This window comes from Ambystoma mexicanum, chromosome 11 (genome assembly GCF_040938575.1).
Source record: "Ambystoma mexicanum isolate Mex_15411 chromosome 11, UKY_AmexF1_1, whole genome shotgun sequence".
Classification (NCBI taxonomy): Eukaryota; Metazoa; Chordata; class Amphibia; order Caudata; family Ambystomatidae; genus Ambystoma; species Ambystoma mexicanum.
The window spans coordinates 1,199,818,456-1,199,839,863 of record NC_090934.1 but is presented as its reverse complement, the minus strand read 5'-3'; the positions used below and the strand labels follow the sequence as shown (position 1 = coordinate 1,199,839,863).

At 45.5% G+C, this 21,408-nt stretch overlaps 1 protein-coding gene across 2 annotated transcripts in view; it reads left to right on the top strand.

Moving 5' to 3' along the window:
• PTPN9 (protein tyrosine phosphatase non-receptor type 9) overlaps positions 1–21,408 on the top strand; it is an 808,671-nt gene that overhangs the window by 282,068 nt on the left and 505,195 nt on the right. For both annotated transcript variants that reach the window (XM_069624559.1, XM_069624558.1), the window contains one exon: positions 21,049–21,192. In XM_069624559.1, the coding sequence (XP_069480660.1) occupies positions 21,139–21,192 (54 nt within the window). In that variant the 5' untranslated portion in view covers positions 21,049–21,138. The remainder of the gene's footprint in view (positions 1–21,048; positions 21,193–21,408) is intronic.

The following is a 21,408-nucleotide window of genomic DNA, read 5'->3' as shown; positions in this document are numbered from 1 at the left end:
AATTCCACTAATGTTTACGCAGAAAAGTGATCCCAATCCAGTTGGTCAGCCTATATACCAAGGCTGCCCTGTGTAATTAGTGGAAAGGTTTCCCCCCTGTCTACCTTTAACCCATTGTTTGCGCTTCCACTCAGCTGGCCCGCGTGTGCAAACTTTTCCTCTCATTGATTTTCCTTAATTGGCTAGTTGTCCATCTAAATGCAAACTGAATGTTTAAATCCCCAGTCGGCCATCTCAAGGTCAAGCCGAATAACTCTCCCTATTGCGTGGCTATGCATTTCATCTGTGCTCACTCCTGGGGGGGCTCTGCTGCGCCTAATTTGGGAGTTTACAGCCATTTACACTTGCGGATTAATGCCACCTTGTAGGCCCTTATGTAGTCGTTTTAATCTCGACGAACATTCATAAGCAACTCGTATGTCAGATCTCTTTCCCTGTACACATGGACATCTCATTAAAGTATTCGTTTTTTCATTCAGATTTCTCAAACCGGGCAGAAACATGAAAGGTTCTATACTTTACAATAGATAAACAATTTGGTCCAGTTGCAAATACCTTCTTCATGTGCTTTGAAGTGGCTTGCACTAATAAACCACCTACAGGGGTTGAGTGCCTGACTTTTCCTGTCCCCAGAGTGTCCTGGTCCCCTTCATTTTTTCTACCTAAGGTGACCCTGTCAAAGTGGCTAAGTGGCCAGAGGGAGAAGGCCAAGAGATGCAGGGATACCTGGAAATACCCCAGAATCACCAATGAAAGAAAGCTAGTTGCCTTAGATTGCACTGAATCTTGCGATGCAGAGTTGAAGGTTCAGGAGTGCGCCACTGTAACGAATCAACTTCCTGGGCACCAGGAATTAATTTCCGTTTCTAAACCATCAGTCAGCCCCACACCTCTAGTACACCAGAAGGGATCCAAACGGATTGGAAACAGAAGTAAATTATAAACCTCCTTGTCCAATTTTGTTGGCAAGGACGTGGTTCGTTGGTTAGTTGCAACACAGCGAAAATACAATTACCCAATGATAAAAGGGACTGTCCTGTCAAGGTTGTATAAAATGATCTACTTTATTGTCACAACAGATAATTCTAGCACACTACAAAATGCAACCCACCTGCAGAGAACAGACAGTTTCAAGAAGGAAAGGGGATGCACTCTGGATACTAACAGGAGGTTAGACTGTAAAGTAATTAATCTCAATAGTTCAAGGATACTTGGTTTCAGCACAAGGGGAGCAATGGGTCGTAAAATGTTACCAGGGGCCTTCGGAGAAGGACCAGCGAGACAGAACCACAATGTACCTTGTGCTTGTTGAACCTCTTGGTGCTCAATAGTCGCTCAATAGTCGCATCGGCTTTGCAGCTCAAGATGGGAGATAGTTGTGGGTATCAGGTGACAGGCAGTTCGGCGAGCAAGGCTGGGCGGACGGCTGCAGGTCGGCCTACACAGCAGCTCAGGGTCAGGCATCGTCGTGGTGCTGGTTGGTGGGTCTGAAGAACTGGTCGAGGCGTCTCGGACGGTGTGAGCAATTGCGGCGTAACAACAGTAAGCAGTGCGGCTGGTTGCAGCTTGAGGGCCTTGTCTGCCTTGAAAATGTCCTTACAAGTGGATGCTGGTTGATGCTTGTCGGTGCACTCCTCCTAGCTTCTTGGTTGGGCTTGTGTCATCTCTAAAGGCGGACAGCCTAAAGCTGTGGAGAGTGTTGCAGGTAACGGCCTTGACCTTCTTTCGCTTCCGAGACTCTGGCACTTCCCACCTAGGAAGCTTGCTTGCAGAGCCTAGCGGGACACACTGTGTGCTGGCTGGGTACTGGTTCTGGAGCTGCTAGAGGGTCCTCTGGATTCAGTATCTCCCTCTGTTCTCTGGGAGATGTTTTGGGGAGGGATCTTGCTTCCCTCTTGGAAATCCTGACCTTCCTTCACTTGCAGAAGCTGTAAGGCAGTCTGCACCTTCACCCAGGGTCCAAATGAGTTGTTCTTGTTACTCCTTGAGAAGTCTTCAGCTGATCTGCTAAGAGAAGGGCTCAGCCCTCCTTTGAAGCCAAATGGGTCCCAGTGATTGGTGCAGGCTAAGGCTACCTTAATGAACCAATCCTGGGTTCCCACCAACAATCAATGCATGAGGTCATAACCAGAGTGCTTTGCAACAGGAAAGGTAAAGGGGTGAAAACATGTACTACTATGTCCCACCCATCTTCCTGTCGGTTGTGGATCAAAGGGTCTCTCTGTGGTTCCTGATCAAAGGGCAGGTCTCCCTTGAAGGTTGTGGCAAGAACAGATGTTGTCTCCATCAAATCACATATTTCTTCCTTCTGAAAGGGGGTCTCCCTAAAGGGGTTGCTTGCTGTAAACAGTTTCCAAGACATGACATTCACTGCCCTTCATACTAGTGGGTGGGAACTGACTTCAGGTTGACACAGATGCATATCAAAAAGGTGTTGGGTTTCCTGTCCCCTTTGTCAGCTCTGCGACCAGGCCACCTGCAGGCCTGCTTCAAATGACTCATCAGTATGCGCCGCCACCAGCAGACTGACAATGGGCAGGGCAGATCCATGGAGACTTTCATATTTAATTAGGCGAGCAATGGTAGGAGGAAGGTGTTGCCCACCTCCTCCTTGATGCTTTCATGTACTCCTGGCTGGCACATTCCAACTAAATGTGACAGGGAGAACTGCACCTGTAGGTTGTGTCCTCCCAAAGTACACAGATCTGTTTTTGTTGTGCAGTGAGCCTAGGAGAATGTGGCAGTTTAGCCCTAAGCATTTTCCAAGGTTGATCTCCAATCATTCAATTTCTTTAAAAAGTATCAAAAAAGCCCATGCGAGTGCACATCCGCTGTGCGTACGGTCGGATTCCTCACAGCCGCACACACAGGCAACTATTGCGAGAAGCAGAGACATCATGTGCTGATACCTGAAGCCTAGCACAAAGGTTCCCCAATCATGTCCACGCTATTAAGGGGGACATTAACACACGAAGATAGATGGATGCATAGTTTCCATCCTAAGTGTAAAAATATCTAATTGTCAGCCAAGATTCCCGTGCCATGTACCTTCGTTTTATAGAGTGGAGTAAATAATATGTAACTATTGTTGCTTTTGTGGTTTAAACCACTACCCTAACAGTTCAGAAACCTGTCTAAATATTACATCAACCAGTGGAATTGTTCTCACTTGCCTGTGGCATACAGTGATGACCATAAGAACTGGGCGACGTTGACCATAAACCATGCTCTTGGCCATTGCATAAGACAATCCTAGCTTTCAAATGAAACTGTTATGTTAATGGGCATTTGTATCATTTCACCATTGGTATGGTGTGAACATACTGTAGGTTAAACACTCTCGGTGACTGCAGTCCGGTAAGTGGAAATGGCCAGAGAAATAAATAATGTGTGTGCGTGTGCACTAGGTATGTGTGCAGCTCGACCGAATTTCTTGTGGGGGAAAGCTGCATTCTAGTGCTAGAGGTGGTGTGCAGAGTATGTGAGACTGGTAGTATGTGCACAGCTAGTCCGAATTTGCCGTAGTGGATAGCTGTATTCTAGTGGAGGTGGTGCTGTGCAGTGTGTAGGGGGTATGTTAGATCTTGTGTGCAGCTAGGCTGAATTTGTTGTTCAGGATAGCAGCATTCTTATGGTTGTTGTGATGTGCAAGGTGATAAAGGATTGTGGGCAGCTAGACCAAATTTATCGTGGGGGATAGCTGCATACAGGGTGTTGAGCAAAGCGTCAGGGTAGATGAGGTATGTTCGAGTATCCATGAATTGAAGACACGTTCCTGCCCCAGAATAACTTCCTGCGCCTACTGCTTTAACTATGAACAAGGAGTATAGGCATCTAGCCTGTCAAGAGCATCTATGTCTAATATGAATCTGCAGTACAAGGCCCGATCTTCGCCGGGTCTTGCAATTCAAGTGCTGCGTATGTCCACCTCCCAGGTGCTTTACGAGGTTGATACCTTCCAGGTGCCGAGGAAATGATGAACATTCTAGGGCCGATGCCTGACTGGGCTGCAAAGGGTAGTACTAGGCTATAGTCTTTAGTGCAATTCAAGACCATGGTGTTGCAGTTCATCTGTCTAAATTCTCTGCGTCTACCTATTAGGGTTTGCTTGTGGATTGTATGCTTCTGGAGTAGCAGATACATCCAGGTCTTTGATAATAGTTTGTTGCAATACGTGGCTGGATCCTCCACAACCATAGAGGTTCAAGGCAAGTACCTGGCCATCCTCTTAAGAGCTGTGTGTGTGTGTCTGAAAATTCCAAGTGCTGTGGATGGCTGAGCGTTCCTTGCAATGGATGGCTATAGTCTATAGCATTTAGTGCAATAACGGACCAAGGCATCACAGTTCATCTGTCTACATTCCCTCTTTCTAGGTAGTTGGGTTTGCTTGTGGAATATATGCTTCTCGATAAGCAGATACGTGCAGGTCTATGATGAAATATTGATACTTCCTGCATTACTGGCCGGGTCCTCTTCGAACATAAAGGTTCAAGTGCAGCACCTGGCCATCCTCTTATGATCTGTGCGCATCTGAATATTCCAAGCGCTGTGGATGGCTGAACGTTGCAATGGATGGCAAAAATTGCCAATGCAGTGCATGGCCATCCCTTTTTAGGGCAGAACGCACCCAAACATCGTAGGTCTTTACAGTGCCGTACATGGCAAATAACCTCTAAGTATAGTACGTAGCAATACCTGATTAAGCGATTAAAAGGGCCCAACGTTCCGCACCCCAGGCATTATTACTGGAGATCTTGTCATTCCCTAGCCGTGGATAGTCAGCCTGGGAGGTGCAGACTCGTATTTTTGGTCCAGATGCTGTGTAGTTCCTTTGTGGCATTCTGGGGGAAGAACAAGGTCTTGAGTGCTTTCTGGAACGCCATGTAGTCTTAAGTGTGTCGAATGGAGGGGGCAGTGAGTTCCAGATTGCTGGTGCCAGGGTTGACAAGGCGGACCCGCCGATTCTGGCTGATTTGTAGGGGGGACCACTAGATCTCAGGTTGCGGTTGGGGAGATAGGGTGTCCTGTTTTCTTGTAGGAATTTCGTGCAGATTTTGTGAACAGCTCGTGAGTAATCCAAATTATTTTGAAAGTGGTTCATCAGCCAATTTGGAGCCATTGTAGCGTGTGGAGTGCAGGTGTGATGTGATCCCTACGGGCAAGGGCAAGGAGTAGCCTGGCAGCGGAGTTCTGGACTCTTTAGTTTGTTTAGTTGGAAGGCAGGTATACACCCAGGTATAGGGAGATCACATAGTCCAGTCTAGACATGACGATGGCCATAATTGATGTCGGTCTATATGTGTAGGTGATATAATGATGTGTAATTTATACATCTAAAAAGGTTGAGGTGAAAGTGACAGGATTTTTATAATACATTGTTGATGTGATGAGAGGGTTAGGTTAGAGTCCATTGTGCATCCAAGGTTTTTGAATGAGGTGGAGGGAGGGCCAAGGGAGGCCACGCTGTCAGTTGTGGGAATAGTGCAGTTTTTATGCAGACCATGACCTCGGTTTTCTGTTCAGGAGACGGTTGCTCGTCATCCAGTGGTTAATGTCAGTCGAGCATGATTGCAGGGCAGAGGTCGATTTGGGAATTTTCAGGATGATTTGTGTGTCTTCATCTTAGTTATAGCATGTGAGATTGTGGGAGCAGATGAGTGCAGGCAGAGGGCTCAAGTAGAGGTTGAAAAGCAGGGGTGATAGGCCAGTGCCTTCGGGTGCTCCATTGATCATGGGTCATGCAGTGGAGGAGAAAGGGGGGAGATGAATGATTTGATGTCTGTTCGTAAGGAACAATGAGATCCAGTTGAGTGCATAGTCCCGGGATGCCGAGGGAATGTCGGCTGTTAAGGCGGATGTTGTGGTTGACCGTGTCGAACACTGCTAAGCGTTCAAGAAGAATGAGTATGGTACAGACCTCAGCTTCAGCAGTGACAAATGGAGACGAGTGAGAATTCTGTTTGTGAAGAGGTAGGAAGCCTGACTGCGCGGGATCCACGAGGTGGTGGGTTTCTCCGAAGGGAGTAAGCAATGTGGTAAATGAGCTTTGCCAAAGTGTTAGGAGGGGTTTAACATGTGAGATTTTGAAAGGTTCTGAAAAAATGCTGAATGTGAGAAAGTCATTTATGATGGACCTGGCAAGTTCTCCTGCACATGTTGTGGTGAAAAGTTATTTGAGGAGGGAGGTGGTACAGGGGTCGAGGGGGGAGCCGGTTGGTCGGCTGTCTGACAGGAGTTTGGTAAACTCCAGACTCGAGATGGGGTGAAGGAGCAGAAAGAGGGTGTCTTGGTGGCCACATGGTTAGAATCTTGGATATTGGCTGTCGTGAGGGGTGAGATATTGGTTAGTTTAGTGTTGATGGTGGCAGTTCTTTCTAGGGCTGATTTGTGGAAGTGTTCAGAGAGGGAATTGCAGAGAGTTTGGGAGGTAGTGTTGGGGGTGGGGACATGGTGGTTCAGGAATTCTGTGATGATATTGTGGAGCTCTTTAGGATTTTTTGGCCTTGCAGATCTGTTTTGTAGATCTGGTGATGGTGGGCATGTGCTGATTTGTTTTCTGGGTTTGGATGGCTCGCCATTTGCGTTCTGTGGAGTGATTACAAGTTTTGAACACCTTGAGGTGGGGGGGGGGGGGGGGTGGTGAACCACTTGTTGGTTGAGCCTTGGCGGGCTGGAGTGTAGCTAGTAGGAGTGAGAAAAAGTGCGTTGGAGAGCCAGGAAAACAAAAAAATTATCAACAAATCCTAGTCAGCAACTTTAGTTTGTATGGGATATACAAAGGGAGTGCACTGTCATATTTACAGAGTGACAGAGGTAATACATTGCTTATTTCTAATATCTATAATAATGGATTACAACATTTATTACGTTCACACACCCTACCAATAGGGATGTTTCATGTGCTGAATTTTACCATGGGGTGAGGTGATGTAAGGATTGACCATCTACCTGATCCTGCTGGATAAGGGTACGGGTTAGCGGTAAAAGCATAGCAAGATTGCTTTGCTGCAATGGTTTGCGTGCAAATCTGAAAATGCTCAGCTCTGAGTGATGTTTACATTTGTAGGTATTTTGGTAGCGGTCTGTGGGTAGTGGTTAATGTGTGCACCAGTTTGCCAATGTTCATTATTTGTGTGTGTTGTCTGTGGTTTCTGCAGTAGTGGCGTTAAGGAGATTGTGGAGGGTTATGTGGGTGCATCGGTGGTGGATGTATGAGGGGTTTTGAAGGCTTGCTATAGACCTGTGTCTTGAGGTAGTGTTGCTTCCTGTGCTGGTCTGTTGTTTGAGTATTAGTTGTGTGTTGAATTGATGTCAGTTCTGATGGGAGGTTGGAAGACTTGAAGGTGATTAGCGTTGGTTTTCATACCATCGGATAAGATGTCTTACAAGATATTGGATCCCACTAAAGGACTATAGATGGGTTGGTGTTAATGGTTTATAGTCATAATGTAGAAAAAAAAATGTCGACTTACAAAAATGTAGAAAAAAAAATGTAGAAAACAATGTCGAAAACCTATACATATTATGAAGTCAATTTTTAGAAAAAAAAAGTCGAAATAAAATGTCAATTAGCACTATCAATAAATGCATAAACAAGAAGAGTATCATTTACTAGGGGGGGTCCCCCCCAAACCCCCTCACCCAACACCCCGGACACCCCCCCAACCACCCTCTCACCCCTTATACTCAACACATTTTAAATATATATATATATATATATATATATATATATATATATATATATTATTTATGCCAATTAGCACTATCAATAAATACATAAACAAGAAGAGTATCATTTACTAAGGGGGGTCCCCCCGACCCCCCCTCACCCAACACCCCCGGCCAACTCCCCCACCACCCTCTCACCCCTCATACTCAACCCATTTTAATTATATATATATTTATTTATTTTTTTCTAAAAATTCGAACATTATTGGTTTTCGACATTGTTTTCTAAAAAAAAATGTCGACATTTTGACTTTCTAAATTATTGCATTCTAAAAAATGACTGACCACTGGTGTTAATATAGGTAGGTTTTTGGCTATCATTTTATATGTTTTTGTGGGACAATATATGCCATGTGATGGGCTTTATTGGACCATGTATAGGATATTGCGGGGGGGGGGAGCATACCGCTAAACAATGTGTTGCATAACGGTTTTACACTGCCCTCATCTCCCAAGTCATTCTTTGGTAACTATGGATATTTCATCTTTTTTTATTGGTTCAGTAAAATGCTCAACCCATTTTAATTATATATATATTTATTTATTTTTTTCTAAAAATTCGAACATTATTGGTTTTCGACATTGTTTTCTAAAAAAAAATTTCGACATTTTGACTTTCTAAATTATTGCATTCTAAAAAATGACTGACCACTGGTGTTAATATAGGTAGGTTTTTGGCTATCATTTTATATGTTTTTGTGGGACAATATATGCCATGTGATGGGCTTTATTGGACCATGTATAGGATATTGCGGGGGGGGGAGCATACCGCTAAACAATGTGTTGCATAACGGTTTTACACTGCCCTCATCTCCCAAGTCATTCTTTGGTAACTATGGATATTTCATCTTTTTTTATTGGTTCAGTAAAATGCCAATGTCCTGTCTTAGGAAACTTCGATGAGGGGTTTTATTTTTTTCCCTATTCTTTGTCCTGTGTTTTTACTCCGATATGATAAGTCATTTATAACGCACCTGTACACAAGTGTCTCTAGGTGCGACAAGAAAAGGGAGGGAAGACAGAGGACAAAAGTGCGATACGCAAACGTGCAGGGGGGCAGAGGAGAAGTGCCAAGCGGAGGGGAGGAGGAACGTGCTCCTAGGGCAGCAATGCTCTGAGTAAGTGCAAGGAAGCAGGGGACTGTAGGGTTCCAGATACAGCCCCTTCGTGCACGGTTGGCCTGGAGGCAGAGCAGGGGCTACTGGTCGTGGGGAGCCTGGTACAGGTGGGACTCGGGGGGCTAGCCAGGCACCCAGTCAGCGCAGCAGACAGGTCGGTCAGCAGGGGAGAGAGAGCAAGAAGCGGAAAGGATGGCCTTGAGCAACTTCCAGAACTTCAGGTGGTCTGGCTCAAGTTTGAGAGGAGCAGGGAGGTCATTCCAAATGGAGGCACCTGTAGAGAGATCTACCCCCCCCCCACTCTGACTGGAGAAGCATCTGATCCTCAGAGTTGGAGGTGGCTGAGCGAAGGGCTCAAAATGGAAGGTGTTTAGGAAGAGTGAGTTGGATGTAGTGAGGGCCCCTGCCCCAGAAAGCCTTGTGGATGATGCAGATGGTCTTGAACTTGATCCTTGCAGCGACCGGGTGCCAGTGGAGAGATTTCAGGGCTGGAGAGATACGGTCCCTGGGTTTGAGGCCAAGGACAAATATTGCAGTTCTGTTCTGGATTAGTTGCAAAGGGGGAAGTGTAGGGGAAGGCAGATTGAGAAAGGGGCTGTTGCAGTAGTCCAGCCTAAAGAGAACCAGGGCTCTGGAGACTGTGAGCTTCTCGGGGAAAGTGAGAAAAGGCAGAAAGCCTCTGAGGATGTTTCTGCTGGTAGTGGCCCTTCTTGGCAAGGTCTGTGATGTGAGGAGAGGAGGAGAGAGTGGGGTTCAAGATGACACCAAGGTTTTTGCCACTAAGGAAGCTGAAGGAAGAGGGCCCAAGGAGGGTGTCAAGAGTGAGAGAGAGAGGAAGTTGGGAGGAGGGGTCCCAATGAGAAGGATCTGTCTTATAAGGCAGAGAGCACTGGAGGCACACCATTCCTGAATCGCAGATAGACTGTCAGGAATGAGGGAGAGAGGAGAGGAGAGGAGACTGAGGGGAGCCTGAAGGAGAGCGGAGGGTCATCCGCATAACACAAAGTTAGAGAAGGTGAAGATAAGGTGATATGATATGGCATTTATAACGTGCCTGTACACAAGTGTTTCAAGGCACGAAAGGTGGGCCAAAGGGGACAATTAGACATTGACGAGTCAGGGTGAGAGGTTAGAGCCCTGAGGAACACCACACGTGGAGAGAGGTGGTGGAGAGAAAAGACCCAAGTTGGACCTGGGATGGTCGGTCCAGGAGGAAGGAGGTCAACCAGGCCAAGGCCTGATCCGTGATGCCCAGGTTCTCATGGAGGCGATTGATCAGGATGGTATGGTTGACTGTGTCAAAAGCAGAGGAAAAACCAAGGAGGATGTGGGACAGATGGGAGACTATAATCAAGATTAGAGAGCAGATCTTCACAGTGTTCAGGAGAGCAGTTTCCATGCCTCTGGCTGCTCTGAAGCCAGACTGATGGTCATGGAGACAACCAACCGATTGTGTGGAGAGTAAGCTGGGAGATGGCCAGCTTTTCCAGGCATTTGCCCAGGAAAGGAGTGATGGAGATCGGGCAGTAGTTTGCCAGACAGGAAGGATCAGCAGAAGGCTTTTTCAAGAGGGGGTGCACAAGAGAGTAATTGAGTGGAGAGGGGAAAGTTCCAGTGGCAAAAGAGTGATTGCAGAAATCGACCAAGAATGGAGTGAGGTTGTCGATGGGGTCCTTGGTGGTTCTAGAGGAGCAGGGGAACACCTTCTTGGACGACACTTTCATAGAATCAGATTTGTCTGGAATCATCAGGAGTGGTCAGAGAGAAGTAGTACAGGGAGAGGAAGAGGAGTGCGAGGACAGGATGTCCTGAGTTTAAGTGGTGAAATGAGAAGCCAGGGCCCTGTAGAGGGCCTGGGAAGGAACAGGAGAGGTGGAGACTGCAGAAGGATTAGCCAGTTCCTTATAGATTTGAAAGTGTTTGGCTGTGTTGTTAGAGGCTGTAGAGACGCGGGCTGACAGGACAGAGTCTGTATTGCCTTTGGAGGAGGCATCAGGCAGTTCGTCAGAGGATGAGCCAGATGCCCTCCACTTCCTCTCAGCCATGCTACACTTGCGTTTCAGGGTGGAGAGATCAGAGTCATACCAAGAGTTGCACTTGGAGGTAGGCTTGAGGTGGATTCTCATGACAGGGGCAAGGACATCCAGGGTGTTGGAGATAGAAAGATGCAGATTAGAGAGGGCTGTGTCAGAGTGTAAGTCAGCCATAGTGGCAAAGACCTCCACTGACGCACGCTTCATAGCCTGGATGTCCGAGAAGGTTGGTGGCAGTGTTTGGGTCGGCTTCGCCTGGGGGACAGAGCTTCAGGTGACAGGAAAACAGAAAGTGGTCAGTCCAAGAGAGGAGTGATGAGAGGGTTGGAGAGGGGGATGTCTGACGAGATGAAGGGGTACAGGCTTGAGGTATGCCCTGTGAAGGCAGTGGAGGGGCCCGAGGGTGGGCAGAGGTGAAATGAGATGGGAAGGAAGCCGGAGAGGATGAGGGGGGGGGGTGCCAGAGAGGATGCTGCAGAAGGGGGTGGTGGAGGAGCCAGAGAAGTGCTGGTAGGAGTAGCAGGAGAAGGAAGGAAGGAAGTTGATAACTCGGGAAGCGCCTATCAAAAAGGAGGAGATTGGGCTGAGGTCCCTGGGCCAAGACGGCGCCATTCAGATAGACATTGGTAATGGTCTTGGGAAATTATACGATCGGACCGAAAAAAAAAAGGTCTGACCGTGCAAAAAGTCCGGAAAATGCTACCACCAAGGGTTCGAACACCAAAAGTTTGAACCTTTGGTGGTAGCATTGTAGGTAAGTATTTAAAAAAAAGACTGCGAGGGCTACGGGGGTGTCCCCCCTGCAACACCCCGCTCACTATACCACATGGTATAGCGAGGGGGGGTTGTGGGGGAAACCCCTGCAGCTCCTGAAAAAAAATGTAAAAAAAGAAAAGGACCCTGCAGCGCCGGTTCCTGATCACGGAAGTGAAAGGGAACTGGCGCTGAAGGGACACAGCTTGAAGAGAAGTTAAGTAGGGTTTGTTTATGGTGGGGGTTTGGGTGGGGGTGTGTTGAGGGTGTGTGTGGGGGGTGAGTCGTGGGTATGTAGGGGTATTGAACGTGTGTTCCGTTGGGAAATGTACAAACCTTTTGTGGTTCGTACATTTCACACGCAAACTTTCCGGCTGTGGGAAAATCAGCCGTGGTCGGATCACACAGATCCGGTCTTGGGGAAGTGGGAAGAGGACAAGAGGACCTCCCACTGAGTGCCACCATTAATGGGAGAGGAGAAAAAAGGAGATGGAACATAGACCAAATGAGGGGTCCATAGGTCTGGAGAGGGAACGACAAAGAGGATGTCGGTAAGAGTCTGTCTGGAGGAAGCACTGATGTTGGGTATCAGCGATAGGGAGGCCTGGGTTGGAGACCAGGATGTCGCTCTTGATTTCCTGATTTAGTGAGAGGGATAGGAGATTGAGTAGGAGTTGGAGAAGATGGGGGAGACAGAGAGCACCATAGAGGGTGCAAAGAGGTGGTTGGAGGAGGGAGCAAAGGAGAGTGAGGACGAAATGCACAGACAGTGCTGTTTGAGGCAGGATGCACAGGATGGGGGATCACACAAAAGGGCACACACTGAAGGGGCAGACAAGTACAGGGAAGAGTACAGCGGTACCCCCAGCGGGAGGGGGGTCCTAGAGGGTGAGAGAGCCTAATCGACACAGATTACAGTAGAAAGTAACCACAGTTAGGGGTGAGGACACAAGAACATGATACAATAGCAATCGCAACGGGGACCTAGGGAAAAGACGAGAGAATACAAAGTTACTGCAGTTTTGGGGTGGGAGGATTCTAGAGAGTGGGAGAGGGCCTAAAAGGACACAATGCCACAATACAATAACAGTCGAAAGTGAGGGACCTAGAGAAAAGACAGAGAACACAATGTATGTCTACCTGCTGGAAGGGGAGAGTTTAGGATTGAGCAACGATAGAGTACGTTTGACAGATGGTTCATTGGAAGTACGTGCAAAGGCTGGGAAATTTAGTAGAGAGGAGTAGTTGCTGCTCCCCTATCCTCATGCCTTTCTTACCCTTTCACGGTTGCACCTCACGATTGCACTCTGCGCCATGACCCCTTTGCTGCCAAACACCTGCGTCGCACAACACTGCAGCCTTTTCCAGAGACCACTATAGAGGCAGAACTGACAAATTAATACAGTGAATCTATCAAAATCACAAGAACATTAGAGAACAGAGTAGAAGAGCAATTACACAGACTTTTAACCATTAAAATGCATCAAACCACATCAGCCAGCTTTTGAAGCAGTTCAGCGATCCAGCATGTTACTACTTATGTGTGGCTTATTTCATAGCAAATGGGTGCGCCATGTATGGTGACGGATAGTGGCGTCCGAAAAAGAGATCGGTAGCCAAAGGTGGACAGCAGTGAAAGATACTTCAATTGTACTACCAGTGAAGTTTAGGGTTAAGGTTTCCCCACCTTGTTCAAGACCGAGCCTCTGTCTGTTCCTTACTTGTTTGATGTTGCCCAGAGACATGGGTGGCTTACCAGTACTTTGTGGCCCAGTGGTGGAGAGCGGGTGGTGTCACAGAAGTAAGAATACTGTATTTCAAGTGTTTCCTTTACAATGTACAATAGCTGTTCATGGAAACCTGGGGGATGGCCAGACTAAGGGGTATTGCCTTGTCCTTCCAGGGGCTCCTTCGTCGTAGCCCAGTCATCCCTACTTCCCCATCTAGTCCTTCAAGATGTCCTTATTTTAATGCCATTAACACCTACTGCCTTCTCTGACTACTTGTAAGGGGGAGGCCTAAAAGCTGTGGCCTTTTTTGAACTGTGTCTCTGCAACCTTCTAGGGGTTCCTGATCTTAAAACGTCCCTTTGTAATTTGGTCAGTTTTCTAGGTTCTCCCCTCATGTCCTTTCATACCTTTCTGCTTTCCTCTGCACCTTTTTGTCTACCTCTGAACTCTGTGTCGTACTGATCTCCCTCTTCTCTCTATCCCTTCTTTATACTTTGCTCCCTCCATCCCCTGTCCGCACTATACTCAATATTCCTCTTTCGCTGTGTCCTGATCTTACTACCAGGCCAAAACAGAGGCTGATGGGTGTTGTGGAGAGGATAATTGTACCATGGCTTACGCACATGGTCATACTCTCTGGGGAGTTGGGCACTTGGGTTCCTCTGTACTTCCTCACACCACCTCTGGTGTAGGTCAGTCTCTGGCAATGCCCTGGTATGTCACCCACCCCATGTTGAGAGGGTTCCCAGCTCCCCTCTGGCAGGGCCTTGACTTTGAGCTTTAAAGTAGAAATAAATGCACCTGCCCCTCTAACAATACAGCACATTAACTAATAGAGAGAACTTTCCAATTGCATAAACAGCTCTGGCGTGGTACTGAATATCAAAAGTATTTAAGTATTTATTAACATGCATTCTGGAGAGAAGAACGTATTAATAATGCACATGCCTGCCTATGTTAATGGGGAGTAAAGAAGTTGGGTTAAGCCTCGATAGGTACACCTAGATCTTACATGGGGATCCTCGTTGGGGGAGTGGAAATATGTTTGCTAAAAGATCACTATTGTTTGTGTCCACTCTATGTATGCGGACCCTTTACGTTTAAAGTTAGGCCTTGGTGGAGTTCTTAGATCATGTGGTGGAGTAAAGTGTTAACTCGAAAAACAAGTCCAGCTCACAATATACACCATTGCATGGTAGGTGGACCAGTAGACTGAAAGGAAATTGGGTCGGAAGTGTATGCTAGTGGCTTCTTGGCACTTTGCACACAGGTTTCACTGTGGCTGTGGAGCTTTTGTGATATGAGGATTCTGCGCCACATATCAGACACTGCGGTAATGAACACAGAGAAGTCACTGGAGAAAGAACAGGTTTAGTTCAAATGATCTGCCTCTGAAAGTAACCACTTTGATGGGTGACCTGCCTCAGAGTGCACACCGAAGCCCTTGTGAGGTTGTAGCAGTATTTGAATGCCCTTAAACTCCGTTTTTGGTTAGAGCTATGTGGGAGACTCAATTGTGGCCTTTGTAATACAACTGGTCTGCTCTGTCTGCCCAGCATAGTTATTATTGTTTGTATCTGGTTTTCATTTGTTTTGGGGGCTTGTTGCTTCTCTTGCTGTTAACTCACCCTCATGTACCCTACTCCCAGCACTAAGATTCCTGCAGTGGGCAAAAGTTGTACTCTAACCAAAATAAAAGAAATCCATCAGTGAAGCCATTGGATGATACTTATCAGTACAACATTATTAAAGGCATGGGCTCAAAAATGGGAAACGTGAGGAGGTGGAAGCAGGCCGTATCTCGGAGCTCAATGTTCAATCGCCACTGGCCATTGGCCAGTGAAAATTGATGCTTGGCAAGTAGAACATGGTGTGCTGTGTATATATTTAGACTCAAATGACTTTTCATGGCTGGCTAGTAGCTTGCAACTTGAATTCTACCGTCCTATACTTCAGGAGGGACACACTCAACCAGGGCTTCTTGCTCCTGCCATGACACATTATTGAGTTGCCATCTAAAGTGACACTGACAAAATTGTCTGGGGGAATTTATCAGGGATGCATGGCAATATATCACAAGCAACATGTCATCTCAAGTGTCCCTCTAACACGTTTCAGAGAGGTTAGACTAGTATGCCGTAAAGTAACTGCCAATTTATAGATCATTATGGTCTCCTGTGAGTGCAAGTTGCCTGTCCTTCGTTGTTTTTTCAACCGCTCTGTACATATTGAATTCTCTGCAATGTTTGCAAGCATAGATCTGACATGGATGGCTTGTTTTCTGAAGGAATGGCAGATCCTTGTAAATTTAATTCTTGACAAGTCTGACTTGTATGACTCTATGAATTGTAGTCTTGCCAAGATCACTCCTCACCTGGGGAATCCCTGAGGGGTCTGATCTGGCGATTGGAAATGACCTATGCGGACCATTATGGTGGTGATCTGTCATACCTCAAAGGAGCTTTTTTTACAAAAACGGGTAATTTGGGAGTGGGGCGCCCTTACCTTTGAACAGGCATACAAGCGCCACCTTTTGCACTTCTCATTTGCACTCCACAGTGAAGAGCGAGTAAATGGTGCCTGGCATGCCAGGCAGCGTTTACCTTTGATTGTGTGCGCCATGTGCCATGATTTAAGCGGCACCCACAATTACAATTCAACGCTCTCTGGCATGCGAGCATGTCGGAGAGTGCTTAATTTTCATTTGCTTACCATGCACTCATGGTAAGCAGTGTTCAGAACTACAATTAAGAAGAGACCTAGGCAGAGTTGCCTTCAGTACGGGCCGCACACCCTTATATCCCGTAGGGATTTTTCAGTAGTTTCAACAAATGTTTACCAATAAATTTAAGAGTCTTTTAGTATTTAGAGCTAATATTTTTAATTTTTGTTTTTCAGGTTTTTAGAACTGGTATGCTGTTGCGTTTAATAAGCAGACATCAATCAATGGCCAATGCGCATTTTGGACCTTGTGGTCCTTCGTCTGGGTCTTATCTAATCAAAGTACCATCAAAATTAAACATCATATAGATAACAATTAGATATCCGTGTTGTCATACACATTCAAAATATTGAGATCATAAAATCATTAACAGGGTACCCACATACATAAAGGTAGAACATACAATAACACGGAAAAGGGAGAGAAATAACAAGATTCCATAATCACATTTTTCTGTCACATGCATCATATTAACATTTTCAATATGTTAGTCTTTGTCACCTTGTTAAGTTCGTGTCTGGATACCTTGTCACCATATCAAGCCAGTGTCAGGATTTTAAAAACGTGTCTACACCTTTAATATAGTCCCAAGGTAAGGTTAAACAGTGACTATAAGTTTGTTAAAAAAAATGGCATGCTGGTAGGGTCATTGTTAACTTCTGGCATGGTTGGTAAAAGGTCAGCGGTATTGAACAGTGTGTTCAATGGTGAGCATGCATAAAAGTAAAAAAATAAATATGTTCCCAAAGGGAATGTAACCTACTGTAATGCACGTAGAAAACGCGGTTCTTTTCATGAGAGCATACGGTATTGTGTGCCTTAATTCAGCTAAGTGTGTGCATCATGAACCTGCAAAATCACTGAACTATTATTAAATTGGGATTAACTCAAGTTTCAGAATCTTGAATGGCAGTATCTATTTAAGTATCTTACATTTAGACTGCAGGAAATCCTGCCGATTGTAAGCTCGTTACCACTCCTTGTGTACCTCTCTGACTAAGTAAATGCAAGGAGAGGCTACAGTTGTCTAGGAAACCGTCACTAGCAACATGGAAGGATGTCTGTGATAGCGGCTATCTTAGAAGGGGCATTTGTGCACAATGCCTGATTGCATTAGTATGCGCCTTATGAGCATAAGTACATATTGTTGTCGCTAAAGAAATGCATCAGTCTAAGACTGTGATGTTGCCTATATGTTAAGAGCTGTGGGAAAAAATGGATGCTGTGAAATGTTATACGAATTCTGTCTACAATGTGCAAAAGTTAACTGTGGCTAAAGAGATAGATTATTATGGAAAAACTATGGCATAAGGTAGCACGATAGTGATAATGGTGTAGCGATGTTGCACCATGTCAATGCTGAATTAGTGTGCAAAGTATTAATGGGCTAAGAGGATTAAATGTTGGGAGCAGGGAGATAAAGATAACTTGGGGACAGTACGAGGAATAGTACTACAGGGGGATGCATACCCTAATTCGGGAAGTTCCTATTTATGCGGATAGTCACTCAAAAAGGGAGTGGTATATGATACTTATATCCGATTAATGAGATATGGTGTGAGGAGTGATAAATGTCTCGTTGTGTGCCTAAAGATTATGTCGAAAAAGAGTAAGTTACAACATTCACACCCAAGCTAAGGTTACGCATATGAAGCGTGAATGACGAGGAAGGAAAGTGCATGTTCAAATGTAAAAAGTAAAAAGGAAAAGACTGATAACTCTTACTAAACCACTGTAAAAAGCATAACAACTCATAAACAGTTCAAATCGAATTCTTCGTTCATTTCTCTGGGCGATACTGTCCATTCAGTCGATCCAGTATGCCTCCCTTTGTTGTCTTTTTTTAGGTCGGTACCTGGTTGATGATTGTCCAGTATTTCTAATATTTGGAATCTCAGTTGTGCAGCATTATGATTCTTTTGGGTGAAATGCCTAGCAACCGCTGAATTTGAGTTCTTGTTGCGTATGCAAGACTTATGTTCATTCATGCGAATTTTTAGTTTGCGTCCAGTTTCGCCTACATAGCATAGGCCACACGGCCAGCGTATGCAGTAGATGCAGTTCTCAGTGTTGCATGTTCCAAAATATCTGAGCTGAATCTTTTCTCCAGCATGTGGATGTAAGACCACATTGCCCTTGATTATGTTGTTGCAATTGCTGCAATTCAAGCACGGGTACGTGCCCTGTTGTTTGTTTGAGGTATGTGTCTGTTATCTCTAGTATTGACTAGAAGGTCTCCTAAATTATTGGTGCGTTGGTAAGCGAAAACTGGTCTTGCCTGGAATAACTCTTTAGTCACTGGTGAGAATAGACCAATGTTTAGTAATGCATCTCTTAATCTGAGCGCTCTGGATTGAGAATTTGGACACATGAACGATCATTGGTGCTTCCCTCTTTGTTTTTTGTTCTAGTGTACTTGCTCTAGTCTTGGTTGCAACTTTTGCTTGATCGAATTCATCGTTGCTATAGCCACAGGCTAGTAATTTGTTTTGTAGTTTCTTCAATTCTTGGTTTGGTTCCTCCTGGTCACTGATAATCCTCTTGAGGAGAAGCGTTTGGCCATATGGTAAATTACGTAACGTGTTCTGAGGGTGGAAACTGATACGGTGCAATAAATTGTTCCTGTCTGTTGGTTTAGTGTATAATGAGGTAGTAATACACTGCTGGTTTACGTTCACTTCAACATCCAGGTAATGTGTATTGGGATTGCCGATCTCAGTGGTGAATTGTATGCGTGCATCGATATTGTTAATGTATGTGAGAAAGTCATTCAGTGATTCTCTGGTGTCTTTCCATATCCCAAAGACATAGTCTATATATCATAACCATATTTTCAGTTTGTCTTTCCATTCGATTTTTTCTAGGATGTGTTCAGTTTCAAAACGATACATAAACGCGTTAGCATATGAGGGTGCCATAGTGGCCCCCATTGCGGTGCCTGATACCTGAATATAATAATCATTATCATATGTGAAGTAGGAATTTGTAGAGATAAAGGTAAGTAGAGTGAGTATGAATTCCTTGTATGCTCCTATGTCACCTTCTTGTAGTAGGAGCCATTCTACTGCTGATTGCCGAAGGTCATGAGGTATGCTGGTGTAAAGACGGTTTACATCTATGGTAAAAAGGATGTCCCCTTCCTCTAGTTGTATCTGTTCAAGGATGTTCAAAAAATGGGTGCTGTCCTTCATGTACTTTGTTGTTTTTTGAATGATGGGTTGTAAAACGTAATCAATGTAGGTGCCCAAGGGCTGTAGTATTCCTCCTGTGGCAGCCACAATGGGTCTGACGGGTGGGTTTTTTAAGTCCTTGTGAATCTTAGGGAGTAGATAGAAGTGTGGTATTTTTGGTTGGGGATTCTGTAGATATTGTTTGGTTTTATGTGTGATCATTCCTAGCTCTTCAGCTCTTGTAAGTATCAATTCTTTTGTCCATAACTTTGTGCCTCAACACAGTGGCACATTTTAGTGGGCTGCACCCCGAAAGAAAACTTATTGGTGACCAACTAAGATTTACCTCAATCAAGCAGTGCCTGCTCATCTCCTAGTCTCTTCCACAACTACAATTAAACCATGCCCGACTTGTCGGGGAGGGCTTAATTGCAATTATACAGGCTCTCTGCCATGCTGGCATGGTTGGGAGCGTGTACAATAGATCCCTATGGGCTCCGCCCGCTTTATGCTGGTGCATGAAGCAGGCTGACCCCACAGGGATCTCCAGCATTTGCGCTGGTATGAAAAACATGCCGGTGCAGATGCTAGAGCATTTGTATGGCGGAGAAGGGAGCAGTGGAAATGCAGTGTGCGATCCGCCCCTCCTCTCTGCCATATACATGCTTGAAAATGTGCCTTAGCATGAATGCAAGACGTTAAAGCCTTACTCGAGGCTTTTACGCCTTGCATCAACGTTACGGCTCTATGGAACATGAGCCCCAGAGCACTCATTGCATAGAGAGACAGTGCTAGATGGTGTTTCTGTACGTGAAATGCAACGACTTTACAGACTGCATTGGAAAGTCGTACTTTGCTCAACTACCCAAACTCAAACAATGAAACGGTCCAAAGCTGTATAGATGTCTCATGATTTGCACACATTTTTCTGTCATGGTGACTATTATGACGGATGAAATGAGCACCATACCAAGTGTGCATTGCATGCTCAGAAGGAAAGCACGCTTGAATTACTAACGCAGACATGTTTGATGAATTGGTGGTCATTCTTATGTGCCCAAAATGCACTTTGTTATCATGCAAAGCAGCCAGCATCCTATATTCAGGTCATACGCATTATTCGTCTCTTGGTTCCGCCCCCTCGGTCCCTCCCACACCACTGATAATCCCCCAGTACATTTTGTACATTTCCACCACCGTGTGTATAGAGTATGATTAGGACAAGTATACAAGATGTTTGAAGCCTAATGGATCGTATAAAATGGACAAAAACTGTTCACGGTGCAGTTCCTGGCTATTCTTGCAAGATTAGAAGTGCACCCTGTCCAAACCCTGTTAACTTGAAAAGCTATATTAAGGGCTTGTAATGTTACCCAGAAATGTACTATTCAGTCAGTAGTGAAAGATTAGGGAGCGGCAGTTAGGATAAGGGAAATACATGATACCGTTCCATGTTAGTATGTTATCATCATGTGGACTTCAACCTCAGCATCAATCTGTTTAAAACAAATTTGTGTGCCCACATGTGACATAGCATGGCCTCAAACATTGAAGATGTGTTTCCCATTGCACACCCGATTTGAAGACGTGAGATCAAGTAAGGTAGTCAATTAGGAGTGATTGAAATGGGGGTAACCCTTATTTTAAAGACTGAGTTCTGTAGAATCACATGAAAGTCGATAAATTGAGTGCAGACTGCAAAAAGGGAGTGTATCCTGGAAAGACGCCTAAACCCAGGAATCGAAATGTTGCTACTTCTATACTGACATTATCTCTCTCTCTCTTTTAATACAGGCCACCAAGCGGTTTCTAGAGGAGATCAACAAGTGGACAGCAAACCACCATGTGTCCCCGCTCTCCTGGAATGTGGCAGTCAAGTTCTTGATGGCCAGGAAGTTTAATGTGCTGCGGGCCATTGAGCTATTTCACTCCTACAGGGTAGGTGTCCAGCTTGGCCGTCCATCGTAGCAGCTCTTTCAGCTGTCCCCCTGAAGCCCCAGCACCTCACATGGGCATTCTTTCCATATTTTCCCCCACCAGAAACCATTGATTTTAATCCATGTCATTCCGCAGCAAGGGAGCGGATGCAGCGCTAGGTCCCTGCACTCTAAGGTGGTAAGAAGTGGGACTCCAAATACCAATGATGGGCACAGG